The sequence below is a fragment of the Somniosus microcephalus genome, chromosome 10 (genome assembly GCF_052327205.1).
Source record: "Somniosus microcephalus isolate GS21.2 chromosome 10, FLI_Smic_1.0, whole genome shotgun sequence".
Classification (NCBI taxonomy): Eukaryota; Metazoa; Chordata; class Chondrichthyes; order Squaliformes; family Somniosidae; genus Somniosus; species Somniosus microcephalus.
In genome coordinates this window covers 10,480,238-10,497,215 of record NC_140996.1, presented here as the reverse complement: position 1 = coordinate 10,497,215, position 16,978 = coordinate 10,480,238, and the positions used below count along the sequence as shown (strand labels likewise).

The window sequence follows — 16,978 nt, the reverse complement described above, 5'->3', positions numbered from 1 at the left end:
CCAAGTTGTTGTGATCTGGAATGCGCTGCCTGAAAGGGCGGTGGAAACAGATTCAATGAAAACTTTCAAAAGGGTAATTGGATATAAAGGAAACATTTGCAGGGCTCTGGGGAAAGAGCAGGGGAGGGGGACTAATTGGAGAGCTCTTTCAAAGAGCCGGCACAGGCACAATGGGCCGAATGGCCTCCTCCTGTGCCGTAGGGTTCTATGAATGATCGCATCTAATATAAACATCCATTAATAGAACAATTGTGAGTGGGTGTGCTGATTGTGTTTTGATGGCAGTCCAGTGGCACTGTTTTCTGAATGAGTTCAGCAACGCACATTTCTCGGTGTAAAATCGAAGCGTGTTGGTTGGAAGGCAGTTCACCGTTACTACTTACCTCTGATGGCTGTACTGAATAAGGCAGGGAAAGTCTGTCCAGTGTTACATTGACATTCGAGTTGCCCAAATTGATGATTTTAATTTGGCTTTCCTCTCCAACAGGGAAGGTCGGAGTAGTTTTCTGCAGGAGAAGGGAGCAAGATGCAGATAGGAACACACAGTATCATTCCAATGGCTATTGAGACAGACAAATTGACACTGAACACCTTATTGTCTACATTACGTCACCTCCATCAATCGGTTGCAATTGTGTAGTTTTTTTAATTAAAAAATGCCTTAATGACAAAAAAGAAAGCTTCTTTAAAGGCGTCCCGATGATGTCTGCCCTGGTCACGGAGCTATGAAGATGCTTGTTGTGAATTCCAGAATGATCATTCTTTGTTTCATTCAGGGAAAGAGCAGGGAGGTGGGATGAGAAGAGATACTTCCAGTTGACCAGCCAGCAATGGCTGAATGGCCCCCTTCTGTGCAGGAGAAGGGAATCAAGGGATGTGGGGATCGTGCAGGAAAGTGGAGTTGAGGTAGAAGATCTTAATGGGGCAGTAATTCCTTCCCAAACGCGTGAGTACGGAAGGGGTACTCACGCGTCTGGCCGGAGGAAATGCCGGTTTTCAGCATGCACAGCGCATGTGCTGAAAACCGGCATTTCCTCTCCTCTAACCCAAGAGGTGAAGAGGCTAGCGTGTGCGCTGTAGGGGGCAGCGCGTGCGTCTTGGATTTCCTCTGTTTTGGGGGATTTGCGCATGTGTAAAGGCCTCCGGTCTTTACGCTTGTAAAAAGCACGCGTAAGTATTTATTTTTACAGGTAAGTGGTGTTTTAGTGCAATTTAGAATTTTTTTTCCCACAGGTTTATTATTTTAAAGAATCTACAATAAGGTAAGTTTAGTTTTAGTCCCTTTTTATTAAAAACTTATTTTTTTCAAAAAAAAAAATTATTGTTTAAATTTTTTTTTAAACTTATTTATACTTAATTTAATGATTGGGATGTTTTTTAAATTTTTATTTAAAGTTTAAATAGTGTTTTGGGCCCCCGTAGTTTTCATGAGTTTGACAGTTCTTACTCTCAAACTCATGAATGAACCTTCCCCTCCCCTGATTGGTTGTACAGTGCTCACCTGATCCCAGCCGGCACATCGCACTAACTACGCCGCTGGATCAGGTAAGCACTGCGCGCTGACATCTGAACCGGGCCTGTGACAGGAAATGCAAGCAGGCCCGGGCTTCAGATGTCAGCGCGCAGGGTGAGTGCAGATCAGGGGCTTGCACGCGCGGCAAGCCCCCGACACCAAGTTCTGGGCCGTTGAATGGTGGAGCAGGCTCAAGGGGCCGAATGGCCTAATCCTGCTCCTGTTTCTTATGTTCTTATGTGTTGCAATCCCAAGGATCTTTATTTTACTGGGATTCATAGCTTGAGGCATCGAGTCCAAAAGCAAGGAAGTTCTGATGAACCTGTATAAAACACTGGTTCGGTCTCCAACTGGAGTATTGTGTCCAATTCTGGGCACCGCACTTTAGGAAGGATGTGAAGGCCTTGGAGAGGGTGCAGAGGAGATTTACGAGAATGGTTCCAGGGATGAGGGACTTCAGTTATGTGGAGAGACTGGAGAAGCTGGGGTTGTTCTCCTTTAGATAGATCAAACACATACACCACTTTGAGTACTGTTGGGGGCGATGGCTTATCAGAGGAAGGCAGCAGCAGCCAACTTCCTGGCAGCAGGGGTAGCTCTGCTGCACAGGACGGGAGGAAAAAGAGGGGTAGAGCTATAGTAATAGGGGATTCTATTGTAAGGGGAATAGATAGGCGTTTCTGCGGCTGCAAACGAGACTCCAGGATGGTGTGTTGCCTCCCTGGTGCAAGGGTCAAGGATGTCTCAGAGCGGCTGCAGAACATCTTGGAAGGGGAGGGTGAACAGCCAGTTGTCGTGGTGCATATAGGTACCAACGATATAGGTAAAAAGTGGGATGAGGTCTTAAAAGCGGAATATAGGGAGTTAGGAGGTAAATTAAAAAAATAGGACCTCAAAGGTAGTAATCTCAGGATTGCTACCAGTGCCACGTGCTAGTCAGAGTAGAAATAGAAGGGTATTTCAGATAAATACGTGGCTAGAGGAATGGTGCAAGGGGGAGGGATTCAAATTCCTGGGACATTGGAACCAGTTCTGGGGGAGGTGGGACCAGTTCAAACCGGACGGTTTGCACCTGGGCAGGGCCGGGACCGATGTCCTAGGGGGAGTGTTTGCTAGTGCTCTGGGGGAGGGTTTAAACTAAAATGGCAGGGGGTTGGGAACCTGAGCAGGGAGACAGAGGAAAGGGAAACAAGGATAAAAGCAAAAGATAGGAAGGAGAAAAACAAAAGTGGCAGTCGGAGAAATCAACAGTTTAAATCAAACATGGCCACAGTAAATAATAATTCTAATAGGTCTAAGAGCATTAAAAAAACAAGCCTGAAGGCTTTATGTCTTAATGCGAGGAGCATTCGTAATAAGGTGGATGAATTAGGTGCGCAAATAGAGGTAAATGAATATGATTTGATTGGGATTACGGAAACATGGCTCCAGGGTGGCCAAGGCTGGGAACTCAACATCCAGGGGTATTCAATATTCAGGAAAGATAGGCAAAAAGGAAAGGGGGGTGGGGTAGCATTGCTGGTTAAAGAAGGGATTAACACAATTGTAAGGAAGGATATTAGCTCTGATGATGTGAAATCTGTATGGGTAGAACTGAGAAATACCAAGGGGCAGAAAACGTTAGTGGGAGTGGTATATAGACCTCCAAACAGTAATGCGGAGGTTGGGGATGGCAGTAAAAGGGAAATTAGAGAAGCGTGCAATAAAGGCACAGCAGTCATCATGGGTGACTTTAATCTACATATAGATTGGACTAACCAAATTAGTAACAATACTGTGGAGGAGGAATTCCTGGAGTGTTTAAGGGATGGTTTCCTGGACCAATATGTCGAGGAACCAACCAGAGATCAGGCCATCTTAGACTGGGTATTATGTAACGAGAAAGGATTAATTAGCAATCTTGTTGTACGAGGCCCCTTGGGTCGGAGCGATCATAATATGATAGAATTCTTCATTAAGATGGAGAATGAAGTAGTCAACTCAGAGACTAGGGTCCTAAATTTAAATAAAGGAAACTACGATGGTCTGAGGCGCGAGTTGGGTAGGATTGATTGGGGAATGTCACTCAAAGGGTTGACGGTGGATAGGCAATGGCAAACATTCAAAGACCGCATGGATGAACTACAGAATTTGTTCATCCCAGTTTGGCATAAAAATAAAACAAAAAAGGTGACTCAACCGTGGCTAACAAGGGAAATTAGGGATAGCATAAGATCCAAGGAGAGGACATATAAATTGGCCAGAAAAAGCAGTAAATCTGAGGATTGGGAGCAGTTTAGGATTCAACAAAGGAGGACAAAGGGATTAATTAAGAAAGGGAAAATAGAATATGAGAGTAAGCTTGCTGGGAACATAAAAACTGACTGTAAAAGCTCTTATAGATATGTGAAGAGAAAAAGATTGGTGAAGTCAAGCGTAGGTCCCTTGCAGTCAGAATCAGGGGAATTTATAATGGGGAACAAAGAAATGGCTGACCAATTAAATACATATTTTGGTTCTGTCTTCAAAAAGGAGGACACAAATAACCTCCCAGAGATGTCGGGGAACATAGGGTCTGATGAAAGGGAGGAACTGAAAGAAATCAGTATTTGTAGGGAAATGGTGTTAGGGAAATTGATGGGATTGAAGGCTGATAAATCCCCAGGGCCTGGTAATCTACATCCTAGGGTACTTAAGGAAGTGGCCCTAGAAATAGTTGATGCTTTGCTGATCATCTTCCAGCATTCGATGGAATCTGGAACAGTACCCATGGATTGGAGGGTAGCTAATGTTACCCCACTATTCAAAAAAGGTGGTAGAGAGAAAACAGGGAATTATAGACCGGTAAGCCTGACATCGGTAGTGGGGGAAATGCTAGAGTCCATTGTAAAAGATGTAATAGCGGAGCACTTGGAAAACAGTGACAGGATCGGACAAAGTCAACATGGATTTACAAAAGGTAAATCGTGCTTGACTAATCTACTGGAATTTTTTGAGGATGTAACTGGTAAAATAGATAAGGGAGAACCAGTGGATGTGGTGTATTTGGACTTTCGATAAGGTCCCGCATAAGAGATTAGCGTGTAAAGTTAAGGCACATGGGATTGGGGGCAAGGTATTGACTTGGATAGAGAACTGGTTGGCAGACAGAAAGCAAAGAGTTGGAATAAACGGGTCTTTTTCCGAGTGGCAGGCAGCGACTAGTGGGGTACCGCAGGGATTGGTCCTTGGACCCCAGCTATTCACAATATATATTAATGATCTAGACAAGGGAACTAGATGTAATATCTCCAAATTTGCAGACGACACAAAGCTGGGTGAGTGTGTGTGCTGTGAGGAGGATGCCAAGAAACTCCAGGATGATTTGGACAGGTTGGGTGATTGGGCAAAAGCATGGCAGATGCAATATAACGTGGATAAATGTGAGGTTATCTACTTTGGTGGCAAAAACAGGAAGGCAGATTATTATCTGAATGGCAATAGATTGGGAGAAGGGGAAGTGCAACGAGACCTGGGTGTCCTTGTGCACCAGTCGCTGAAGGTAAGCATGCAGGTGCAGCAGGCGGTTAAGAAGGCAAATGGCATGTTGGCCTTCGTAGCGAGAGGGTTTGAGTACAGGAACAAGGATGTCTTGCTGCAGTTATACAGGGCCTTGGTGAGACCACATCTTGAGTATTGTGTGCAGTTTTGGTCGCCTTATCTGAGGAAGGATGTTCTTGCCATGGAAGGAGTTCAGCGAAGATTCACCAGGCTGATACCTGGGATGGCAGGAATGGCGTATGAGGAGAGATTGGGTCGATTGGGCTTGTACTCGCTGGAGTTTAGAAGAATGAGAGGGGATCTCATTGAAACTTATAAAATTCTAACAGGACTGGACAGACTAGATGCAGGAAGGATGCTCCCGATGGTCGGGGAGTCCAGAACCAGGGGTCACAGTCTAAGGATAAGGGGTAAGCCATTTAGGACAGAAATGAGGAGGAATTTCTTCACCCAGAGAGTGGTGAACCTGTGGAATTCTCTACCACAGAAGGCAGTAGAGGCCAATACATTAAATATATTCAAGAAGGAGTTGGATATATTTCTTAAGGTTAAAGGGATCAAGGGGTATGGGTGAAAGCAGGGACCGGGTACTGAATTTGGATGATCAGCCATGATCGCATTGAATGGCGGAGCAGGCTCGAGGGGCCGAATGGCCTACTCCTGCTCCTATCTTCTATGTTTCTATGTTTCGAGAGCAGAGAAGGTTGAGAGGAGATTTGATAGAGGTGTTCAAAATCATGAGGGGTCCAGACAGAGTAGATAGAGAGAAACTGTTCCCATTGGCGGAAGGGTCGAGAACCAGAGGACACAGGTTTAAGGTGATTGGCGGAAGAACCAAAGGCGACATGAGGGAAAACTTTTTTATGCAGCAAGTGGTTAGGATCTGGAATGCACTGCCTGAGAGGGTGGTGGAGGCAGATTCAATTGTGGCTTTCAAAAGGGAGTTGGATAAGAACCTGAAGGAACAAAATTTGCAGGGCTATGGGGAAAGGGCGGGGGAGTGGGACTAGCTGAAGCTCTCTTGCAGAGAGCCGGCACGGGGTCGATGGGCCGAATGGCCTCCTTCTGTGCTGTAACCATTCTATGATTCGACACAGAATAAGTGGCAAACATAGTTTTCAATAGCAACGGTCATTTACACGGCGGGGTGGGGCTGAAGGATGGAATCGAGTGTTGGGTTATCCTGTTGGATGCTCAGCATTGATCAGATCTGATCTTTGCCAGACCAGAAAAGCAATCTTTCACAACAGAAGTAACTAACAGCACATCTACAAAATGACACAGTATTCAGGATTGTGAACGGTCAGGAAGGCTGGAATTTTCACAGGAAAGAGCGGGTGGGTTGGAGGCGTGGGTGGGGTGGGGAAATAAAAAGTGTAAAACCCACCTCCAACCCGCCCACATTCACCTTTCACTCAGGCGGGACGGAGGGGGGTGGGGGCGACCAGGAGGCGGGTTGGCAATTTAAATATGATAATGAGGTCTGAAGCCTCCGCTTTAACCTGCTTCACAGGATTTACTGCGGGTGGCCGGGGATCCCGGTAGCTGCAACGAGGAGGCCTCAGCCTCGGGGAGCAATCCTTGTGGGCCGGGAAGAGCAGGAGTGCTTCCTCCTGGCACTCCCCCCAAGCTCGCACACCATCAGCCAGCGACTCCCCGGGGTCGGGGATCAGACCCCCATCCCCTCCCAGGGCATGGAACACCAGACCCCTTCACCCCCCCCCGGCCCCGGGGATCGAGACTCAGACCCGGGTATCGGGGATCAGACCCCCTCCCCCTGCCCCCTCCCCCCAGGGATCGAGACTCAGACCCGGGTATTGGGGATCAGACCCCCACCCCCTCCCCCCGGGGATCGAGACTCAGACCCGGGTATCGGGGATCAGACCCCCACCCCCTCCCCCGGGGATCGAGACTCAGACCCGGGTATCGGGGATCAGACCCCCACCCCCTCCCCCTCCCCCCGGGGATCGAGACTCAGATCCGGGTATCGGGGATCAGACCCCCACCCCCTCCCCCTCCCCCCGGGGATCGAGACTCAGACCCGGGTATTGGGGATCAGACCCCCACCCCCTCCCCCCGGGGATCGAGACTCAGACCCGGGTATCGGGGATCAGACCCCCACCCCCTCCCACCTCCCCCCGGGGATCGAGACTCAGACCTGGGTATTGGGGATCGGGCCCCCCCCCACCCCCGATGGACTCGACCCCCGCCACAGTGGGAAACCCCTGCCCCCACCACCCACCTGGTCCTGTGGCCTCCTGGCCCTGTCAATCAGGAAGACCCCTGGGGAGGGAGCTCGCCCTTTCTGTCGCACGCACACCGTGGAGTTCAAACCCCACAGCGTGCCGGGAAACCTGAACTTCCGGGTTTCCTGCCGTCTCCCGGGTCCCCCCGCACCGTGCGGGTGGGAAACGGGGAAAATCCAGCCCAACGTGTCATGATGTTACCTCGGGAGACTGGAGAAGCTGGAGTTGTTCTCCTTTGAGCAGAGAAGGTTAAGGGGAGATTCAATAGAGGTGTTCAAAATCATGAGGACTTTTGACGGAGTAAATAAGGAGAAACTGTTTCCAGTGGGAGGAGCGTCAGTAACCAGAGGACACAGATTGAAGATAATTGGCAAAAGAACCAGAGGGGAGATGAGGAGAATTTTTTTACTCAATGAGTTGTTGTGATCTGGAATGCGCTACCTGAAAGGGCGGTGGAAGCAGATTCAACAGTAACTTGCAAAAGGGGAATTGGATAGATACTTGAAAAGGAAAGATTTGCAGGGCTATGGGGAAAGAGCAGGGGGAGTGGGACTAATTGGAGAGCTCTTTCAAAGAGCTGGCACAGATACGATGGGCCAAATGGCCTCCTTCTGTGCTGTATGATTCTATGATTCTCTATGATGTGATGCACTGGTACAATTCATTTCTAGAGTGCAGAATGGAGCAAAGTTATTACTGCATCAGCGTAATGCTGCAGTTTACCTCAAAAATTACACAATAACAGAGATTGTAGAGCATATTTTTAGAGCAGTCCTGTTCCTGAATAACATCTAAAACATGGATGCAATGCAGGGGAAAAGTGGCCGTTAATCTGCACCTGTATAGCACGGCATCTAAACTTCCTCAATAGCTTCTCAGGTGTGCGCGCCTGGCTGTACCTGAAGGGTGCGGAGCAAGGTAAGTCACAAGCCAATGCATGTCCTACGAAGATGCAACACTGACGGGCAGGGAAAAGACCAGCTGGTCCATCAAGGCTGCCCCACACCCATGATGCCCGGAGCATCGTGACTGGACACTTCCCACCCCCCTCCCCTGCAGCCATTGAAATCATCTGGGAGAGGCAAAAAAAAAGGAAAAATCTAAGGCCCATGGTTTTTGCACAGAGATTTCCTCGCATAGTACCAGGAGCCATTAGAATTGTCTCGATCCCCGGGGCTGGGGGGGGGGGTGAAGGGGGCTGGTGTTCCATGCCCTGGGAGGGGGTTGTCTAAGCAGAGTTGGCAACCCTAGACAGACATGGAGCTGCAATATTGGGTGCTGGGGGGGCAGAGAGGAGCGCCAGTGGGACTGTACAATTCCAATGGCTCCTGGTACTGTGAGGAAATTCCTGAGGGATTCATCACATGACCTCCCGCCTCCAATGGCCCCGCCCCTACATTCATGCTATTGGTCGCCCAACATGTCCATCCTCATTGGGCCCCACCTCCCTACCTCCATCGGAAAGCGAACAGATCCGATCGGATGAGTCTGACTTGTCGGTCAAACAGCCTTTTCTCCACCCCACCCCCCAACCTGCACCCCCCTCCACATGCCCGATACTTTTTACAAGAATGTTCAAAGAAAATGAAAAAAAAAACAGTTTTAAAAAGAAATCACCTGTGATTTATCTCCCGCAGTCGCTGGCAGCAATGTCCTGGAGATTGGTAATTTCTGGAGGCTCCCGGACAGTGCTGGAGGGTTGGCGACCCAATGTGTGTCCGTCATATTGGCGCCAGGACCCCGCAGGAGGTTCAGGGCTGAGGTTGTGCAATTCTGCTGCTCTGCCCCCCCACCCCCCGCCCGAAGTTGCTCCCCGACATTGTCGGGAGAGGAACATCCGCCCCCTTCGTTACTCTAGAACTACAGAAGCCGTAACAGAAACTGCCGCTTTAGCTGCGCTGGCCTCCCGTTCTGAAAGCTGCCATTTTAATGACCAGGCTGCCGTTACTCACGTCGATTTGAATTTGCACCAAAGCAGCAGCAACAAATGCCAGTGACGCAAGAAACATCCCCACGGTCATCCTTCGCAGAGGCCTAAAAACACAAGCAAAATACTGTGACACAGGATCTACAGCACTGAATCAGGCCATTCGGCCCAACAGGCCTGTGCTGGCGTTTCCTACATTACAACAGTGACTGCACGTCAAAAAGTAGGCGCTATATAAATGCAATCTTTCATTCACTCTTTCTTTCTTTCGCTCTTTCTTTCTTTCGCTTTCTTTCTTTCGCTCTTTCTTTCTTTCGCTCTTTCTTTCACTCTTTCTTTCACTCTTTCTTTCTTTCGCTCTTTCTTTCTTTCACTCTTTCTTCCTTTCGCTCTTTCTTTCGCTCTTTCTTTCACTCTTTCTTTCTTTCGCTCTTTCTTTCTTTCACTCTTTCTTTCTTTCGCTCTTTTGCTCTTTCTTTCACTCTTTCTTTCTTTCGCTCTTTCTTTCGCTCTTTCTTTCTTTCGCTCTTTCTTTCACTCTTTCTTTCACTCTTTCTTTCTTTCGCTCTTTCTTTCTTTCACTCTTTCTTTCGCTCTTTCGCTCTTTCTTTCGCTCTTTCTTTCGCTCTTTCTTTCGCTCTTTCTTTCACTCTTTCTTTCACTCTTTCTTTCTTTCGCTCTTTCTTTCACTCTTTCTTTCACTCTTTCTTTCACTCTTTCTTTCTTTCGCTCTTTCTTTCACTCTTTCTTTCGCTCTTTCTTTCTTTCGCTCTTTCTTTCACTCTTTCTTTCGCTCTTTCTTTCTTTCGCTCTTTCTTTCGCTCTTTCTTTCTTTCGCTCTTTCTTTCGCTCTTTCTTTCTTTCACTCTTTCTTTCGCTCTTTCTTTCTTTTGCTCTTTCTTTCGCTCTTTCTTTCTTTCGCTCTTTCTTTCTTTCGCTCTTTCTTTCGCTCTTTCTTCCTTTCGCTCTTTCTTTCGCTCTTTCTTTCTTTCGCTCTTTCTTTCTTTCACTCTTTCTTTCTTTTGCTCTTTCTTTCGCTCTTTCTTTCTTTCGCCCTTTCTTTCGCTCTTTCTTTCTTTCGCTCTTTCTTTCTTTCGCTCTTTCTTTCGCTCTTTCTTTCTTTCGCTCTTTCTTTCGCTCTTTCTTTCTTTCGCTCTTTCTTTCTTTTGCTCTTTCTTTCGCTCTTTCTTTTTTTCTTCCCTCACAAACCTCCTTCCACTCTATTTACTTCATCTCACCCTATCAGCATATCCTTCTATTCCTTTCTCCCTTGTGTGTTTATCCAGCTTCCCCTTAAATCCATCTCTGCTATTCGCCTCAACCACTCCCTGTGGTAGCGAGTTCCACATTCTCGCCACTCTCTGGGTAAAGAAGTTCCTCCTGAATTCCCTATTGGATTTATCAGTGACGATCTTATATTGATGGCCCCTAGTTCTGGTCTCCCCCACAAGTGGAAACATTTTCTCTGTGTCTACCCTATTGAACGCTTTCATAATCTTAAAGACCTCAATCAGGTCTCCCCTCAGTCTTCTCTTTTCTAAAGAAAAGAGCCCCCGCCTGTTCAGCCTTTCCTGATAGTAGAAATGTTGAACAGAATTAATGTCCATTAAGTTCATTATGGTGGCTCTGAAAAGGAAAATATTGTCAGGAACAATGTGAAAATGTCAGCCTTCTGAATGCCTGTACAAAGTGAGTTCCTCTCTTGTTCTTTCCCCCATTCCCACTGGGCCAATACGGCACCTGGTCATTATAGGCCACTGGGCATCTTTAAAGAGGTCAGTGCTGAATAATTGGGTGAGGAAAACTTATATTTTCCATCCCAGTCAATGAAATGCTTAAAATGTAAATCCTGTCCAAACGGAAATCCCTGTACAGACTGGGAATCATGTTCAACTTGTACACTGCAGTAATGAAACAGAATTAATAAGTTAAGATTGATATATACATATGCAGTGGTTCTGTAAATCAACTATGTTAAGGATCATTGTCCTATGCTCCAACCAGTCACCACTCAACAACAACAACCTGCATTTATATAGCGCCTTCGACGCAGTAAAACGTCCCAAGGCGTTTCGCAGTAGCGATTATCAGACAAAATTTGACACCGAGCCACATAAGGAGATATTCAGAGAGGTGACCTAAAGCTTGCTCAAAGAGGTAGGTTTTAAGGAGCGTCTTAGAGGAGGAGAGAGAGAGGCGGAGAGGTGTAGAGAGGGAATTCCAGAGCTCAGGGCCCAGGCAGCTGAAGGCACGGCCGCCAATGGTTGGGCGAAATAAGTAGCGGATGCGCAAGAAGCAGGAATTAGAGGAGCGCAGGGATCTCGGAGGGTTGTAGGGCTGGATAGAAATACAGGTAGACTATCCTTTATCCGAAAACCTCGGGACCAGCCGAGTTTCGGTTTTCGGAGAATTTCGGATTTCGGAAGGTGGGTCGGCGGGGGTCCGCGGGGGGGTCGGGGCCGGCGGGGGTCCGCGGGGGGGTTGTCGGGGCCGGCGGGGTCCGCGGGGGGGTCGGCGGTTGTCGGGGCCGGCGGGGTCCGCGGGGGGGTTGGCAGTTCGTGGGGTCCGCGGGGGGGTCGGCGGGGGTCGGGCCCGGCGGGGTCCGCGGGGGGGTCGGCGGGGGGGGGTCGGCGGTTGTCGGGGCCGGCGGGGTCCGTGGGGGGGTCGGCGGGGGGGGTCGGCGGTTGTCGGGGCCGGCGGGGTCCGCGGGGGGGTCGGCGGTTGTCGGGGCCGGCGGGGTCCGCGGGGGGGTCGGCGGTTGTCGGGGCCGGCGGGGTCGGCGGGGGGTCGTGCGCACGACTTACGCTGACGCTCAGCGTAAGTCGGTCGGGGTCGGGGCCGGCGGGGGGTCGTGCGCACGACTTACCCTTTATCCGAACTTCCGAAACCGGAACCCTCTAAAAACCGAAGGTTTTTTCGTTCAGCGTAAGTCGTACGCACGACTTACGCTGAACGAAAAAACCTTCGGTTTTTAGAGGGTTTCGGTTTTCGGAAGTCCGGATAAAGGGTAGTCTACCTGTACTCTTATCCAGTGCTCCATATTGGACTTTGAGCCCATATTTATTTGTCACATGGATTCGGCATCTGCAGTGGCCAGGTTGGTCCAATCCCTTGTACTGCACCATGCTGGAATTTATTCCACTCTGCCGCAACGCTGACTAGCAATGCCAGAATTCTAAAAGGTGTATCTGAACCACCAGGCTTGCCCGATTGTTATACTTACGTAAAGTTTAATTTGCACTTAGCAATCAAGGGATAAACGATACCATCGACAATTGGAACCAGGGCCAGAATCAGAATCGGGTTGACTGTCTGTGCAAAAAATCAGGAGAACAAAATCAATCGGATTGTGCATCGAGAGGTAGCAGCTACTGAACGCAAAGCTCATCATGAGAAGTGATATATTCAAACCTTAATTACATACCTGCATCTGGTCAGGTTGGATATCAATGCCTCCCTACAGAAAAGACGGTATATAATAGTAAATATCAGTCCCGAAAAAAAAAAGTATTAAATATTGTAAAATGCAACATTTGTGTTTATTAATATTCTTACAAAATTTCCATTCATTTTGGTTGCTTGGAAAGTCCATCTTGAGCCCTGTATGCATAAGTAAGAAAATCCACAATCATGAAAGCTCGCAATGCTTAACTGAACACAATGTAAATTAATTAGGTGCATTGTACACAGAGACTTGAGCACAAAATCCAGGCTGACACTCCCAGTGCAGTGCTGAGGGAGTGCTGCGCTGTCAGGGGTGCCGTCTTTCAGATGAGACGTTAAACCGAGGCCCCGTCTGCTCTCTCGGGTGGACGTAAAAGATCCCGTGGCACTATTTCGAAGAAGAGCGGGGGAGTTATCTCCCGTGTCCTGGGGCCAATACTTATCCCTCAACCAACATCGCTAAAAAAAACCCAGTTTATCCAGTCATTATCTCATTGCTGTTTGTGGGAGCTTGCTGTGCGCAAATTGGTTTCCTACATTACAACAGTGACTGCACTTCAAAAAGTACTTCATTGGCTGTAAAGTGTTTTGGGACGTCCTGAGGTTGTGAAAGGCGCTATAGAAATGCAAGACTTTGGCAGCAGGTGTAAAGTGCCTACACTGCAAAACAGATGGAGCAATAACAACATCCAGCCCATTTTTTAATTTCATGTTAATGCCAGGGCATAATGAAAGACTGTTCAGAAACGGACATCAAATTAATCAATAGGGTGGCTTGCTTCCAGATCCCTGAGATTGACTATCGTGCAGTCTATACATGGTAACACACACAAGGTAGGGTGAAACACAACTGTAGCATAAGCACAATAGATGTTTCCACTTGTGTGGGAGTCCAAAACTAGGGATCATAAATATAAGACAATCAATAATAAATCCAATCGGGAATTCAAGAGAAACTTCTTTACCCGGAGAGCGGTGAGAATGGGGAACTCGCTACCACAGGGAGTGGTTGAAAGAAAGAAAGAAAGACTTACATTTCTATAATCAAATCAAATCAAATCAAATCAACTTTTATTGTCATTGTTAGTGCACAAGTGCAGTACAACGAAATGTAGGCTTGCGGCTCCCGAGAGTGTACATTTAGATTAAGACATTTAAACATTCAACATACATTTGGCTTGTAATACATTAACATAAACATAACCATAATAAAGTGCATTGGCAGATGTGCAGGCTTTAGAGTTTATTTGTGGAGTTCAGTAGGATGACAGCCCTGGGAAAGAAGCTGTTCCTAAATCTGGTCGTACGGGTGCGAATGCATCTGTAGCGTCTCCCAGATGGCAGGAGGGCGAACAGACTGTGGCTGGGGTGGGTAGGGTCTTTGATGATGGACCGTGACCTCCGTAAACAGCGTTTCTGGTATATGTGCTCTATGGTCGGTAGCCGGGTGCCGGTAATGCATTGGGCAGTTTTGACTACCCGCTGCAGGGCTTTCCGGTCATGACCACCGGACATCCCAAAGCGCTTTACAGCCAATGAAGTACTTTTGGAGTGTAGTCACTGTTGTAATGTGGGAAACGTGGCAGCCAATTTGCGCACAGCAAGCTCCCACAAACAGCAATGTGATAATGACCAGATAATCTGTTGGTTGAGGGATAAATATTGGCCCCAGGACACCGGGGATAACTCCCCCGCTCTTCTTCGAAATAGTTCCATGGGATCTTTTACATCCACCTGAGAGAACAGGCGGGGCCTCGGTTTAACGTCTCATCTGAAAGACGGATGGCAAGTAGCATAGAGTTTGAGCTGAAGGGTGCAGGGACACCGACGCAGTAAACTAATGTTCAAGTATACATGAAGGGTCACACTCGAAATGATAACCAAATGCTGATTAACCTGCTGTGGATTTCCAAACATTTTCTGTTTTCTTTTGAAAATTCAATGGCCGGTAAATTCCTCGGGTTCCACAAAGTGCGTCAGAAACCCCGGCAGTGTGGGAGCAGCTCTGAGGAATTTCCCTGCCGACGTTACCTTTGCAATTGCAAATCAGAGGGTCTACGGGTTCCTTGGATGAGCCTCTTCTGAGACTGACCTTTGGAATGAACGCAGCTTTTGCACATTGTGCAGGAAATCAAAGGTGTCTTTTGCCCATAGGCCCATCCCCCAGCAAAAAGTCTACAACTTCAAGATTGAGGGGAAGAAGATTGGTGAGGAAAATATATAATGAAACTAGCAATCTTTGCTTCGGTATGTTTTCCATCGACTACTTAAGATGCTACTTTTCACAGGTAAACTAAAGTAGAAGATGCTTATATCTTACCTGCTGGTCAAATAAAGCCCAGAACATGGGGAGCGGGATATACAGGAAGAGCACTTTCAGCACTATCTTGATCTGAGCAATCAAATGTTCCTAAACCAGTTGATAAAGAGAACAAACAGTGAGATCAAAGGCAAATTGTTTGCTAGACCATCTGCGTATTTCCTGAGATGTACAAAGAATTGGCTGTTGCATATTGGGCTTGACGACATCAATCCTGTCACCATAAACAACAGCCAATGCTGAACACAGCATTTAAGAGCAAACTAAACCCACGCACCTCAAGTGCAACGCGCTGGCTGAACCAGCAAGAACAGCCTGCAAAACATGTCCATCAATGATTTTTACCACGTTTCACATGGCTGTTGACGTTTGTACTAATCTAGGATACCACACCACCCCCCCCCCGCATTCTCCCCTCAAAATTTACCACAATACAAATTACAGCCCGAGCAACACTGTATGAGGTTGTGACTTTAAATTATGAATGAAATCATAAAAATTGTTACATGCATATTCATTAAGCTTCAGCTGGAGTATTGTGTCCAATTCTGGGCACTGCAGGTTAGGAAGGATGTCAAGGCCTTGGAGAGGGTGCAGAGGAGATTTACTGGAATGGTACCAGGGATGAGGGACTTCAGTTATGTGGAGAGGCTGGAGAAGCTGGGATTGTTCTCCTTAGAACAGAGAATGTTAAGGGGAGATTTAATAGTGTTCCAAATCATTGGGAGAAGGGGAAGTGCAACGAGACCTGGATGTCCTTGTGCACCAGTCGCTGAAGGTAAGCATGCAAGTGCAGCAGGCGGTTAAGAAGGCAAATGGTAAGTTGGCCTTCATAGCGAGAGGATTCGAGTACAGGAGCAAGGATGTCTTGCTGCAGTTGTACAGGGCCTTGGTGAGACCACACCTTGAGTACTGTGTGCAGTTTTGGTCACCTTATCTGAGGAAGGATGTTCTTGCCGTGGAGGGAGTGCAACGAAGATACCTACAAACTCACATCATACTCCTCCTTAGCCCAGTCCATGAAATGTTCTCGTTTGGGGTATTGTTTGCCACGATGCTTGAATCTGTTTTTGATAGAAAACTGTTGGGGAAAAAAAACACGCAATCATTTTGAAACATTATTGACAATGTTGCATAGGCTTGTAATAGCATGACACAGAAATGCTAAGGAATTTATGCCTGGCACTTATTAATAGTTTCATCACACCTAAGGAATATTATTAATAGGAGGGAGGGGAACATGGTAGGTCGGTGTGTGTTGGTGAGACATGGGTTGACATACAGAATGTTCCCACTTGCTGAGTTCCCGATCCCAGTTCCCTCCCATGCTCGGGAGGAACAGGTGACTTTGGACCTATGGTTCCCAAAGCTCTCCACCACTGGGGGTTTTCCTCGTGTCATGTCTGGGTCTGTTGTAGACTCATTTGATGGAGATTGATTGACAACAACTCCATTATTGTTGTATCATGCAACTACCAGGATGGTAGAAGGCGAACTAGACAGACCTTGGACTTTTATCTAGCAATTCCTATGTTCCTATGTAATTGTGCCATTATTAGACGTGTTGCTTGGACATTGGCAATTACCCTTCCCCTTTCATATGTAGCCAAGTGGGAAAATGCAGTGAATATTTAAGTCCACTAGATGGCGCGGTTCATTTTCCCCTTTAGAATTTGAAAAAAGGAGAAAAGGGTTATGGGTAGGGCCATGTGATGCCAAAGGAACCTCCCCTTTCTTCACAGCCTCCATTTTCTAGATCCAGCGTGAGGGATGTGCTCTGAGGAGAGCTGGGGTGAATATGACTTTTGAAATGAACTTAGTCTGCGTAAAGTACAACTAAAACAGCATTTAGTGCAGCCAGACATAGTTTTAAAGTGATATTGTTTCCCAAATCACTCGATATCACGGGGATGCTTGCAGATTGTCCCACCATGTGCTGGTGTTAACCTTTGTTAAAATTGTTGTTGAGTCCTTGGGGCTACGTTTCGAACAAGTTTAATACTTTCTGT

General features: G+C 47.4%; 1 protein-coding gene across 1 annotated transcript in view; it reads right to left on the bottom strand.

The window, feature by feature from the left end:
* Positions 1-16,978, bottom strand: part of LOC147111437 (solute carrier family 15 member 1-like) — an 88,746-nt gene that overhangs the window by 18,841 nt on the left and 52,927 nt on the right. Inside the window, exons 10-16 of the mRNA XM_085999886.1 lie at positions 15,964-16,050; positions 14,970-15,059; positions 12,761-12,805; positions 12,630-12,662; positions 12,429-12,517; positions 9,231-9,312; positions 384-506 (exon numbers count right to left, since the gene is read on the bottom strand). Coding sequence (XP_085856012.1) covers positions 384-506; positions 9,231-9,312; positions 12,429-12,517; positions 12,630-12,662; positions 12,761-12,805; positions 14,970-15,059; positions 15,964-16,050 — 549 coding nt within the window. The remainder of the gene's footprint in view (positions 1-383; positions 507-9,230; positions 9,313-12,428; positions 12,518-12,629; positions 12,663-12,760; positions 12,806-14,969; positions 15,060-15,963; positions 16,051-16,978) is intronic.